At 41.8% G+C, this 14,313-nt stretch overlaps 1 protein-coding gene across 3 annotated transcripts in view; it reads right to left on the bottom strand.

Moving 5' to 3' along the window:
• Positions 1-13,839, bottom strand: part of USP45 (ubiquitin specific peptidase 45) — a 50,448-nt gene extending 36,609 nt beyond the window's left edge. Inside the window, exons 1-5 of one of the 3 annotated variants that reach the window (XM_061460234.1) lie at positions 13,719-13,839; positions 4,654-4,763; positions 2,368-2,537; positions 1,152-1,255; positions 548-648 (exon numbers count right to left, since the gene is read on the bottom strand). In XM_061460234.1, the coding sequence (XP_061316218.1) occupies positions 548-648; positions 1,152-1,255; positions 2,368-2,537; positions 4,654-4,753 (475 nt within the window). In that variant the 5' untranslated portion in view covers positions 4,754-4,763; positions 13,719-13,839. Of the gene's footprint in view, positions 1-547; positions 649-1,151; positions 1,256-2,367; positions 2,538-4,653; positions 4,764-13,497; positions 13,690-13,718 lie in introns of those variants that run through there. The other 2 variants (XM_061460237.1, XM_061460235.1) reach the window with 2 other exon arrangements.
• Positions 13,840-14,313: the final 474 nt, after the last annotated feature.

Below are 14,313 nucleotides of genomic sequence, written 5' to 3'. Positions count from 1 at the left end.
CAATGCCTGACTACCCTTTCACTTGACAAATTTATCTCCCTTGGCAATTGCTTGTTCTAGCAATTAAAACCCAGTAACATAAGTGAACACAAAGCATTACATCCATCAACAAAGTACAAGAAAATCCACTTAAACAAATTTAATTAACTGTGGAAAACAAATTTAAATAAGAAAAATTTTAAGATGTGACACACCCACACTAGGAAAATACAATTATTTTATGCTTCTATATAGTTTTTGTGCATTAATTTATATGGCATCTTATTTAAGATAACTTCTTTACAATAAACTTTCCTCATTAAAGACAAAACTTGGAAAAACAGTGCCCAAAGTATTTTTTAAACATAACCACATTCCAGGGAAAAAAAATGGCATGTTTTGACAGGCATTACTTGAGCAAGTAATTGTGCAATTAACAATTGCATTATACTCACACCATACCCAATTTTTCAGTTGTACGTTTAACATGACTAAAAATCTGAAATGCTGATTTTTAGAGGCAGCAACTTACAGATCTCTCCACATAAAACTATTCATGTAAACTTACTTGGTTCAGCCCTGGAACCATGTTTTTGAAGAAAGTCAACTATCTGAGCCAAAACCTTTTTGTTGCAATGTGTTGACAGCTCTTCATCACATTCGTAACACCTAAACAAGAGAAGAAACAAACAGAAATTTAGGATAACTGGATACACCTCCCACCTCTAACAAACCTCACAAAAAACTTCACACAAATTACTTAAGCTCCAGGTTTCAATTTTTCATACTAAAAAGAGGAGTCAAACTGAATCCTCTCATCTCCTATAGGCTCTTCTACAGATCAGTCCCAATTCAGTGTGATACTTACAGATTTAAATAATCTGAGTTTATAGTCTTGCAAATAAGCATATAGAAACAAGCAGGAAGGACAGACTGCTATAACTAGCCAACTCACTACAGAACATAATGGACACAAACTTCTATCTTAGTATTGATTTGTGCCCCCTCTGAAAGTCCTAAGGACACTAATTTTCTCTCCAGAAAGCATGCCTTTCCTTTATATTCATTTTACCTGTCAGAATCATTCTTTATCATGAGAAGACTCTGCTTCAAGTTATGCTTTTTAGTCCTTATATATAAGCATATACGAACATCTGTGTACTCGTTCTTACCATATGATCCATGTGCTGAGGTTGATAACAATGCAATGAGGTTCTGTGCGTGCTGTTTGGAAGTGTTTCAGAGAATGCTGGCCTTCAGAGTTCTTACTACAACCCTAAAAACAGAAACACCAGCACAGTAAGGACTAAAAAAGGGAAGTAGGAAAAGACTGTATTATTAGTAAATAAACTACCAAAACTTTGCTTTTCAAAATGAGGCAGAAAACTGTAGTGCCCTAAATACTCATTCAGCATTCCCACGGATTGAGAAGGTTTAACATTCTTTATAATCCAGTATTATAAAGATATTAACTTTTTTTTTTGTTGTTTGCACTAAAAAGCTACTCACAACACACCATTTATATACAGCAACTTCAAAAGAAAACATTTACAATTTTTCAAGTATCTACACAATGGGATTTAGAAGAGTCAGGACTGGTCTCTGAATGAGGCATGATTTTTGGAGAATATAAACAGCATATACATGAAAATGCATAAAGTTAATTCCTTTTCAAAGCCCTCCTTAACTACAAAGAGACAAAATATATGGGTTCTCCTCAGATTCAGTTAGCTACCTTCTGAAGCCTGCAAATAGCACAGTCCTTTTCAAAATTAAATCTGTTCAGATAATACCGGGAGCTGGCTTCTGTCCTTACTATGGCAAAATCTACTGAAAGTTTAAGAAAATTGTGAAATGCTTCATTCAGGCAACTGTTAGCTAAACGAAGCATGATACTTCTTGTAAATTGATTTTTTTTTCTGTATTTTTACTTCACTCAGAAGGCAGAAACCTGTGCAAGCCTTTGAGGTCAGGATCTGCTGTTATAAACTCTTGAGGCCACGATTTGACACTATAACTGATCCAGTCTAATGGCTAGCTCTCACAAAAAGCAGAACTGTCACTTCGGCACAGTCCTTTCTCCCTAGTTTCAGTCAAATCTAGCAACTGAGTGTCCACAATATAAGTTGATTCAGCAATATACATATTTACATGGTTTTTCATTCATTTGTATTTGTGGGATCCAAAGGTAAACAAGAACACTGCTGCAAACAAGACACGATCAACCTAAGGCTACATTCCACTCCACTGAAGAAGCTGAAGAAAGCATTTATGTCACACTGTTTCACTGAAGGCAATGAGATGCTCGAGAGACAAGGATCCATACCAGTCATATCCTTTAGGAAATCAGGGCCAATCCACCTCCACAAATTTACAGCATACGCTTACCTGAGAGCCACATTTGAGACACAGCCATATGTCTGAAGGTGCCACAGGTTCACCATCACTCATCCGTCTCTCCTTCAGACATTCTGCACATATTGACCAGACACTCTGAGCTACCGCCCTCTTAACATGATGCACATCTACTGCTTGGCTCACATGCTGGCAGGTTAAGCCTAGAGAAAACAACATATACTTGCTTTCATCCGTTAAAAATAACAGCTATGAAGGGGAACACATGTACACTAGAAGAGCAGAATCTTCAATGGATTTAGCATTTGGAAAAAAATAGCAAAGAACTAAAAGGGGAAAAATCATCCATGCTGCTCCCCATATACTGAATTTTATGAAGAATCTATTTCAGTCTTTCGATAATGAAAATCCTTTTTAAGTCAATAAAAGCCACCTCTTAAAAAGAGATAAACTACTTTGTACAAAAGTACAAGGATTACTTCTGTACAAAATTCATTTCCCTTCTTTTTGTTTGGCTTTTTTTCCTCTGTGAGCAATAAAATACTGCATAAATCTATTTTTGCATGCAACAACATAGGCAGTTGACCTCCTTTTCAATCTATAAAGAAAGATTTTCAAATACCTGTGCATCCCTATTACAACTGTCCATTCTGCACATTCATATCAACCACCATCCTTCTCTGTCATATTTTTTGCACAAATTCCACTGTAATATTACACAATAACATAGGTTTGATGGAAGCTCTAAAGGCCATCTTGTTTAAACCCTCATATAAGCAAGACCAAATACAAATTTAGATATGGTTGCTGATGGTTTTCTTCAGCTATGAGTTTAACATCTTCAAGAACAGACTTTTCACCAACTCACTAGAAAATCAGTTTTCTGTCTGAACATCCTCAGGGTGAAAAGAAAATAAATTTTCTCATACCTAGCCAAATTTTCCTCGCCCTAACTTTTGTCTGTTACATTTAGTGCTTTCACTGTAGACCTTCTGGAAGAGTCCAGCTGTGCCTTTTCTATAACTGCCTATTAGGCAGTCAAAGAAGGATACTATACTTTCACACCTTTGGCTCAAAAAAGCCATTTCCTTTAGCCTCTCTTCACACACCATGTTCTCAATCTCCTTAACCACATGGAGGAGGTGAACCACTGCTGGACCCACTCTGACAAGTCAGTATCTTTCTTGTAACAGAGCCCACAGCTGGACACAGTACTCCACATGAAGTCTCACAAGTGATGGGAAGACAGAAAGAATCAGGTACCTCACCCTGCATTCCAGTTAATTTAGTCCAGCATATAGCAGGCACAAACCACACTGCTTGCTTTTATTCAGCACGTGCACTGGGAACCCCAGACCCTTTTCTGCAAAGCTACTTTCAAGCCACTGATTCACACCCTGTAATTGCATGTGGTTATTTTGGCCCCAGTGCCAAACTCTCCACTTGCCTCTGTTGAACTCCAAGAAGTTTCTGCCACCCATTTCTCCTGCCGGTCTAGACTGCTCTGAATGGCAGACCTATCCTCCAGTGCTCTTCTCAATTTGTTGTTATGAAGATGACAGAGAGTAGCTTCACAGTGACACCACCCATTTCCCTTAGCATCATCAGATGCATCCCATCTGCTCCCATGGACCAGTTCACTTAACAGTTCTCAATCTTCTTGTAATACGGGAAATGCTTAAATCCCAGAGTCTGCCACTAGACTCAGGGACCAGGGAGCACTGAGTGCAGAGCTCACATGTGAAGACAAAGGCAGGATTTTGTTCCTTAGCCTTTGCCCATGTCCCCTGTCCCTACGTCCCCTGCCCCCTTAAGCAGCATGCTTGCACTTGCCTTAGCCTTCATTTTACTGTCACAGTATCCATACAAGCCCACCTTACTCTTCACCCTCATCAGATTCAACTCTAACAGAGGCTGGTTTATCTAATCCCATCCCTGCACACCTGGGGCCCCTGAAAGGGCAGCCCAAACCTGCTTTCACCTTCTCTGCCCCTCCTTTTTGCCAATGAGCTCAGCTAGAAGCTTCCCATTCAGCCAACCAGCCTCCTGCCACATGTGCTTGACCTTCCCTACACAGGAAAGGACCATTCTCCTGCTTTGAAGAGGTTGTCATCAGGGATCAAACAATTTTCCAGAGTTGCCCCTTCGGGGCAGTCATGCAGTGTAACAACAGATCATGTCATAAACACTTGACTGGGGATATTTCTGTTATAAATTCAAAAAAGAAGTGTCTCATGGTACCACTGATTTGTGGGTTTCATTGGTCAACACACTTATTAGCCCTCAACTTCAAGACCAAACATCACATAGTGTATTTACCTGAAATATCATCTGAAGAGTCCTCATCCTGTGGCCTGTTAGGCCTTTTGCTTCTCTTTGGTTTCTCGGGGGTGGCTCTTGATGGATCTTTCACCCGCATCTGTTACTTACTAGGAAACAGAAACAGAGGCTGTTTTACTGTCTGAACACTTCATCAAATGTAGTGCATTTAAAGGCATGAAATCAAATCACACATTCAAAACTCATGAACACAGTTTTAGGCTTTGACTAATGTCCGCTGTTGTGTAACAAGGAGTATGAATGTGCCAGGAATGAATTCTTAGGAATGCCGCAAGATCAGTTCGTTACACTACATGACATTATAAATTGTATCTATAGCTACAGGAGACACACTTCCAGGCAATGGCATTAAATATTTGAGATAGCAAGATTTTCTTCATGTTTGTTATTGTAAGATACTACAGAGCTCCAACCATACCCTACCAGAAAAACTTCATCAAAAGAAAAGCTTCTCTTCCTTATCATATCTCTCTTTGGAAAGGCTTCAGTCACCATTTATCCTTCCACATTACCTAAAAACTTTTGAGCAATTTCAAACAATTTAATACATACAAAAGTCTTCCAAATCTCATGAGTGAGGACAGACTGGAGTGCAAGCTGACACACACACCCTCCCCACCATTTAATAGCAGAGAATACATATAGATGAAGTCTCTCATAGGAAATTAGGGTCATTAATCAAGGAGTCCTATGAGGAACAGAAGTAAAGGATAAGTATTTGCCACTAAATTTTAAAAAACAGTCTTCACAGATTTCAGCACACTGTTCATTTAATCAAAATCCAAATATGAATTTACCAAAGGCATGTTAGCTGTGTGTCACACAAACAGCTCCTGAGGCTTAGTTTACAGGCTTTTAATAATATGACTCATAAACAGATTTATGTTTTCATATACAAAGCATATGAATCAAATATAGCCAAATATTCATACATTGCAAACCTGTGGACCATTCTGTTATGAAAAAAAAACCTATGTCTTTTTGTATACCCCAAACAGATTAATGTCACCTGAGCCACCACTACCAAGCATTTTCAACTGTGCTAATAAATTTACGTATAGGAAACCTCTAAATTCATAAAATCATAGAATGAATCGTAGAACCACAAAATGGTTTGAGCTGGAACGGGCCTTAAAGCTCCTCCAGCTCCAACCCCTGCCACGGGCTGGGACACCTTCCACTAGAGCAGCTTGCTCCAAGCCCCTGTGTCCAACCTGGTCTGAACACTGCCAGGAATGGGGCAGTCACAGTTTCTCTGGGCACCCTGTGCCACTGTCTCACCACCTTCACAGTAAAGAACTTCTTCCTCATGTCCAATCTAAATGTACCCTCTTTCAGTTTAAAGCTATCCCCCCTTGTAAAAAATCCCTCTCCAGCTTTCTGGTAGGCATCATTCAGGTACTGGAAGGCTGCTATAAACTCTCCCCAGAGCCCTCTCTTCTCCAGGCTGAACAGCCCCAGTTCTATACTTGGGAATAGCAAAAGATATATTCTTGCTACAGATCACGTAGATGATTGCCAAAGTTTAGAAAGTTTGTCTGTCTAAGGTTTTAAATCTCTGTATATGCATTTAGACCTTTGTACTACTGAAGGTTTGAGAGACAGGGGAATTGACCTGTATATTGAACTCACTGTTCCCTCTCTTATCCATTAAGCCAATCAGCAGAACAGTTGACAATATGTACATTAGAGCACCATCATTGCTGGTATTTGAACAGCCTTCAGTGAAGCACAGCAGGCAACCATACCTCAATGCTCCTGTTCCAGGTTCCTACACATCTTGACAGACGTCTCTGCATCTGTCACACATACTGGTAGTGCTACAGGTTTTTTGCACAAACAAGTAGAGATTTATTCTGGACAAGTCAAATTTCTGTAGAGTATGAAATAAACCTTTACTCTTTGCTTAATGGCTTCATGTCTCCTCAACCTTTCAAAACGCACTCCATTTTTTTTGCAGAATGCTATATTTACATAGCAGTCAGTTTATACTATATTAAACAGCATGGTCTTCTTAAATTACAGATTTCACGATCTCCTGTACTTAAGGGTATAAAGCTTCCAGCGTTTACACATGCAAGTAAACAATGACAGTGAATTCAGCTTTGCTCTTTTTGTAGGTTTGCAATTTGCGTCCATATAGTAAGGAAAATGTCAATATTCCAGCCCTTGACTATTTATAGTCAACAAACGTTAGCATGTCTAATGTACATCAACAGCCTTCTTAGAACACAAAGAAGTGCTTCCGACCCAAACTTCAACTGTGTGTTTCTGTACTGACACCTTATCACAGATACACAAGCTTTATGTGAAAGTAGCCATCATCACCTGTCATTGAGACATTCACTAAACAGTAAGGCAGATATACATCCACTGTTAGAAAAGCCATGACTTGACACTAAATTATGTAAAGAGTCAATAGCAGAGGCAGCAAAAATGTCCTCCCTAAAGGAACGCAGTTGTGTTTAGCTTACTCAACACTGACATAAACAATCTACAGGTTAATTTCAGCATAACAATTTTTATCTCTTTGGACAGATTACATAAGACTGTCCAAACCACAGACTTCACCCAACGGAAGTCATGTTGAGAGCTCAGATAACTTAATGAAAGAACGATTATGGACTAAATTAGCTGAAATACAAGCAAGCTTTTCCACCTATGAAATCCTGTGGCACATAGGACAGGTGATACAATCTGGATCTGGGCACACACAACCCACCACTAAACCCACTCTCCAGGGTCCTTCAGGACACATGGAAAGGGCAGTGTCAGCAGGTACCCGCAACAACTGAAAATGTGGCATTTCTAGCCCAATATAATGAACATGGAATTAGAAATGAACACTGGCATAAGAAGCCAGCACTCACACTGCAGGTTTGGGAACCCACCGAGCAAACACTTTCAGTCTTCTTTCAGCAAGAGCAGGCAGAACAAATGATAACATGGACCGTTAGATAAATTAGTTTTCCTGAACATACATATAGACAGGCATCCATCAGACAATGTTTACTGACCTGTGTGCACTTGGAAAAGCCACAGCATGTCAAGGACCTAGCCAGCCAGGGTCTGTGCCTGATTTTGAAAACCATGTAAGTGGGATGGAAGGGTAAGAGCAGCTAGCTTCTCAGCATGCATCTACAATGCAAGCAGCACAGTATATATGCAGCGCTATCTGCCCTTTTCCAATGTATTTTGGGATGGAAAACATGACAAAGAAAAAATCTCATTTAACAATTAAAAACATGATCAACATTTCAAAATTAAAATGTTTACACTAGGAATTTGATTATCACACTTAATTGAAATAAATAAGGAAGAAACCTAAGGTGCTACAGAAACTACTTCTCAGAAATATTTCAGTTTACAGGAAATAAAAGATTTTATTGGCATTAAACCCTTGAACAAACATAAATGAAATAAAGCATAAAATACAGCTAACAAAAAAGCAAGAGAAAAATTCTGTAGATTTCTGTTGACTATAGGTATAAGTCATTCACGACAAGCAGGCAGAAGAAAAATTAACTATTTACACAAAATTAACTTGATACATTGAAGATTCAAAACTGTGGGAATAATCCTATGATTTGCCTCTTTCCAACCCATTCTCCTATTTTTTTTAATATGTTCAATGACGAATTTGTGACTACAGCTGTCAACTGTGGAGTGGCCTAGGAGACCAACTCTCCCTCTTCACCTGTAAGAAAAGAAGTCTCCATGACTTCCTTGCCTGGAAGTTTCTTTTTTGTGTTGGAAAAACAAATACAGGAATGTTTTTATTTTGTATACAAAAAATTAAGCTATAGTGCAAATGACACTTGACTAATGAATCAGACACACAGAAAAACACTGATTTTGGGGGTAGAAAAAGCTGAGTTTAGAGGGTATGTTAGCTCCATCCTGATCTCTTTTTGCAGACAGTAAAAATCTTAACTAGAAATTATGCAGTTTCATGGGAAAAAGTTAAAAATAGAAAGAGATAGATCTCTTCCTTTTAAACAATAATTTCATACAAAACTAAGAACAAGTTCTTGCCAAACTCAGATTCTTTGAGGTCAGTTTGAAGTGTAATCATCATCACCTGAAATTCTCCCTTTGCTTTTTACTTCTTAAAAGACTCCTAATGCCAGTCTGCCTACAAATAGCTGATTAAGATCAAAAGCTCCTCACTACAACTGCTCATTTCCACCTTTGTAGAAAGAATAAACCACTTCAAAAGCAACAGAATGATCTGCCTACAGAATTTAAAGAGCTTCAAATCTGACAAAATGCCAAAAAAAAACATGCTAAATTCATTACGTTAAATCTAAGGTATGCCTAGACTGTTTTAAAGTTAACTGTGCCTAAAATAGGCTATATTTAACAATGTTAATATGTTTATATTTAGAAATGCACCTTCTTCATAAAATACATATTCAGAAACTAAAAAGAGCTGGAAGCAATTCCTAAAATAAGTACTTGTTATTTTTTTTATAATTTTATCTTTTGCTGGAACTCAGTAGAGCTAGGACCAATAAAGGATATAAAGTTAGTGGGAACTACAATTCACTTTTCTGTTTGAGGACAGATAGATGTACAAGCAAACTATGTCTTCACTGACTAGACTCACCAAAATCTATTACCATCTTACCATCTTGCACTCCTGACTTAGAGCTTGAGTCCCTCCTCCTACAATGTCTACAGCTCACTTGCTACAGTTTCAAATGTGCCACCTTAGTGAGTTTTCCAGTGTTGTACCTTCACTATGATACATAGAAGAAACTTGAATCAGATCATCAGTATGTTAAATAACTTGCCATGCTGACTGCTACCATATCACTGGTTCTATCTGCCAAGATCATGTTCTCTCCCCTTATGGTGGTGCCAGCCATTTCAGGCAAGTGCCACATTTTTATTCTTATTATGTGTTTAATACCTATCACAACCTACCTGATCCTTGATTAACTGGGAGGATTACAATTTCATTACTGGAATGCAAACAAGATAAAAATGGTGCAACAACCACCAACTCATCTAAGCAACTTACCCTATGAAATATAGCCAAGTTTCTCTACAGATAGTCTCCAGGTACTATTTTGGATAGGGGTAATATTTTACAGTAGGACTGCCAGTTACCTGTGAAACCAGCGTTGTTAATTATTTCATCAGTGAGCACCAGAATTCAAAGAAGCTGGGGCAAAGACATTTACCTCAGCCCCTCAATTCATTTGAGACACCCTAAATTCCAGCTGCCTCACCACTTGTAGTAAAACTTTCATGTTAAAATGATACCATTTTAGGCTGCTAATGCAAAAAAAAAAAAAAAAAAAAGAAAAGAAAAGCAACTGCATCATAATGAAAAGGCATGGAGTGAAAAATCAGCCATTTCACTTTACTCAACAGAACTGTCCATTTGTCAACAGCCTCCTGGCCAAAGGGGCTGAGGAACAGCACAGATGTGCAGTTAAATCCAAATGCCAAGATGCTCCGTAGTGCATCTGTGAAGGGCCTTTATGAACTCCCACGTAACTGTCAGACTATAGAAAAAAGAGCCTTGTACAGGTCAGTAATGACAGATCCTCAGCAGAACTGCTACATGTTTTGATGTAAGCTGCAAGTTGATCTATTTTGGATGTCTGTTCCAAGCATTACCTGTGGCATTTTGGCTTGCTTGCTGCTAGATCAAATGTCACCCAATCAGAGCAAGAACTGTGTCCATCACCGTTAGCAACTGGGCAGTGTCACCCATCAGTGGACCAGGCAGCTCAGCGCTCTGACAGCCACCAAAACCTTTGCGGCAAACAAGCCCCCACTGCCTGCTGCAGCAGTAAAAGGACCAGAACTGCTGACTGGTAGTGGCAGCAACACTTCTTCCCCTGGAAAATGTCATCTGAGATTCTGAAAGTGTCTTCTCCAAGATTTCCTACCCCAAAGGCACATCACACATCCTACACTGTCACTGGAGCTCAAACGCTAACCCTGACATTATATTACAGTCCTAAAAGGGTGAGACACTGATGCACTTTTTGCACAAGGAATGAGATGGAGCCATCAGACCACTAGATACAACTTTCCAAGTGACAGTAAAAATCTTGCATTTCTCAATTTTATTAATCTTTTTTATCCAGCTGACCATGCTAAACATGGTCTGATGACATTCATGTTTGCATCCTGAACAATCCCCCTCAGATTTCCTCCTAAAACCCACTTGCCACAGAAAAACTACTTCTAAACATGAATAGAAACCAGATGTGTCCAGAAACAAGAATGAAGAGACCCTGTAACTGGGTTTATGACTAAATGAAGGATTGAGTGGGTAAAAGGAGTAGTATTTTCATGACATATTTTTGCTAGCATCTTACAGCACAGGTCTGACAGAAAAATTTCCGGGATATCTGTCAATATCCAACCTCATAAAGCAAACTGAAACTTCTGTTATGTTCTCTATCCCACCTTAAATGTATTAAAAAATAAATAAATATGAACACACCAAGAGGGGAAAAACATCTGATAGATGCATTCATGTCTAACATGGATTTTCCACAAATTCACGCTTTAAAAAGCTGAACACTGTTAAAGTACCATAAAAAGAGCCATGGCTTTTAACTAATGATGTTAGCCCACAAGTGAAAACTTTGTTATGTGGAAAGGTAGGCAGATGACACTCTGTGTTACAGCTGTAACAGTCATTTTTCTCATTTTTAGTAGCTGGTGCAGTGCTGTGTTTTCAGCTTTAGTCTGAGGACAATGCTGATAACACACCGATGTTTTTGTTGCCAAGTAATGCTTACCCTGATCAAGGACTTTTCAGTCTCCCATGCTCTGCCAGTGAGGAGGAACGCAAGAAGCCAAGAGGGAGCACAGACAGGACATCTGATCCACACTAGCCAAAGGGGTATTCCATACCACAGCATGTCATGCCCCGTATAAAGCCCACAGCACCCAGCATTCCCAGGCAGTCTCCCATCCAAGTACTAACCAAGCTGACAGACTATGCACATTGGTGATATGAACACCAATGTAACAGTGCCATCACCACAGAAAATCTGAGGGCGTAACAACTGAAACAGCTGGAAAGTAACCACTGAAATCTTGGCAGGATAACTATGTGGACAAAACCTAGAGAAAAAAAGTGATCTGACCTGTCACTAAGAGAACATGAAGGGCAACATCAGCAATGGATGAACTTCAAAGAAATGCTAATTCTGTGAAGCCTGAAAAAAAAAAAACGGAACTGGGGATGCAACACAATGCGTGAAATAGCAGGCTGAAGCCCACACAAAACAATACGTTAAGCTGAGACTCACTTTGTACCCATGCCTAAAAGGCTGAGTCAGAGCAGATGAAGGAAGACAACCACTCCACCTAACTTCCCATTTACTCTGGAAGGGTGCTGTGGGAGTGAACTGAAGTAAAACATAGAATGGTAAAGAACTATGGAAAACTGGTTTGAGCTCTTTGAAAGTCGAAGTCTTGCCACTGAGAGCAAAAAATTTCATTGCAACTTCTTCCTCCACACAAACTGCCCCAGTTTCCTTTGATGACATGTGTAAAGTGGAACAACTTGTTCTTGATCCACGATTGATGCTCACAGCAGAACCTGTAAGATGCCAGCTGCATTTCTGTGAATCTCGCAGGAACAAAACTACAGAGCACCCATTCTTCAGTATTTCACGAAGAAATCTGACAGAACATTTACAACTGTAGTAAACTGCAGTGCAGTTTCACAAAGGCATATTCTGCTACCAATCTGCCACTACTATACTTCCATTTAGAAAGCTAATGAGAAAAGAAAATGAGAGCAGAAAGAATCCTCTGAACACAACTCTGCTTTACGTGCTTGTGTAAGAGGATTATTTAATGGAATTGGGAAATACCTGTAGCTAAAGACAACACGCAACAAGAACACAGTCTACACCTGGATTTATTACCATCTGCTTCTGCATTCTTGGTATCTTACTTTATTCTTCTGCATCCGTGTTCAATACACTGCTGTGCATATCCTGTTTAACTATGTGAGTAGCAACATTCTACAGCAAGAGCACGATGAAGTTCTAAACTAAGGGACATGAACAGCAAATGGCAGAATGAAGTCCTAAAAACAAAATAGATAGAATCAAAACATTAATGCAAATACAACATGCAGAGTTGCAGTTATGGATCTAAAATACCATCTCTCTGGTTGATCAAGAGGACTGTCACCACGCTGTCATCTAACCACCAGGCACATACCAGTCTGCATTAGCTGAAAACCAGACTTCAGGTAGTGGAGCATGGGCACTGTGGCCACACGCAATGCCTGCAAAAACACTTGGTGTGGAGAGCTCCACGCAGCTGTGGCAGCAGGCCGGGCAGTGGCATCACCAGGCCGGCATATGCCACGCTGTCAGAGCAGGGCAGAAATGATCACGCCAGCCTCATGACACGGAGCCACAAGACCATTTTATAATTGCATTCACTTGCTAACTTGCCTAATGCAAAGTGAACAGAGCATATGTTTAAGCCCGATGCTACCAACTCTAACTGAACAGGCCGAGATGCCTATTGCGGGTCATGGAGACAGCCCGGTGCTGCTGTTTTCATGTCACAGTAGGGTTAGCCTATTTCAGACCGACACCGAACGGTCAGCACCAGCAGCTCGCAGCCAGCTACCCAAAACGAGCCCACGCGAGCCGTAGTTGGCCATCAGACCGGAACACGTAGAGAGAAGCGCTTCTCGGTACCGGGAAGGGCGACCTGCCCGGCCCGGGGCCACGGCGAGGCAATGACCCTGCCCGCCCTCCCGCAGCCCGTCACCAGCGTCGCGCGGCATCCTCTCCCCTCCCGCGCCCCGTCCGGCTGCACCTGCGCGGCGCCCTGGGGACTCGGATCCGCAGGCCGTCAGCCCGGCCGCCGCCATGGTGGGGCGGCGCGGCACGGCCCGGCTCTCCAAACCGCAGCAGCCGCGGGTTAGCGCCGAGGCTCCGCGACCCCGGCTCCGCAAGGAGGAGCCCGCGGCGGACACGGCTTCCCCCGAGCTGGGCTGGCGCCCTTCCCCTTCCCCGCCCCGAAGGCCCTGCACTCACGGAGCAGCGGGCGGGCTGCAGGCAGGCGAGCGCGGCGGCAGGAAGCGACGGAGGAAGCTGGGCCGCAGCCAGGGCCGCGCCGCGCCGCTCCGCTCCGCCCGGCGCGGCCCGCCCCCGGTCTTGCCGCGCTGCTCCCCCCCCCAGCCCGAGCCGTTGCCCGGACCCCAGCTCCAGGCTCCCGGCGGGCCCCGGAGCTGTCGCGGAGAGGGCGGCTTGGCTCGGGGGGTGGTGCCGGTTTGAGGGCAGGATGGGTCTCACGGGGAGGAAGGGCGGTGGGGAAGTGAGGCTGCCGGCCGGGTCGGAGCGTATCTGAGCCCGCCTAGAGGCAACAGGTCGCGGCAGGTCTGGCTGCGGGGCACCTTAGAAACTCAATGGAAAGAAGGGAGGGGGTGCAGAAGGGGTTACCTTCGCACTGGAATTTGGTGAGATCTTGCTGAAAGACCTGGAGATGCTGCACTGCATTTGCGTATGTGGGGAGCAAGCTAACAGGTTTGCATGCTTGCAAGGGTGTGGGTAGTTATCCAGAGGTTATACAGAAGGGTCTAGGCTCTGCGTAGGTTGTCAAGACAGCCACTGTGGGAGGGACGGGAGTGAT

Source organism: Pezoporus flaviventris, unplaced genomic scaffold (assembly GCF_033815535.1).
Source record: "Pezoporus flaviventris isolate CSIRO_AGI_PZ_B2104156 unplaced genomic scaffold, CSIRO_AGI_Pfla_v1 ptg000031l, whole genome shotgun sequence".
Taxonomy (NCBI): Eukaryota; Metazoa; Chordata; class Aves; order Psittaciformes; family Psittacidae; genus Pezoporus; species Pezoporus flaviventris.
The sequence above is the reverse complement of the archived record's forward strand: the minus strand, read 5'-3'. Positions and strand labels throughout refer to the sequence as shown.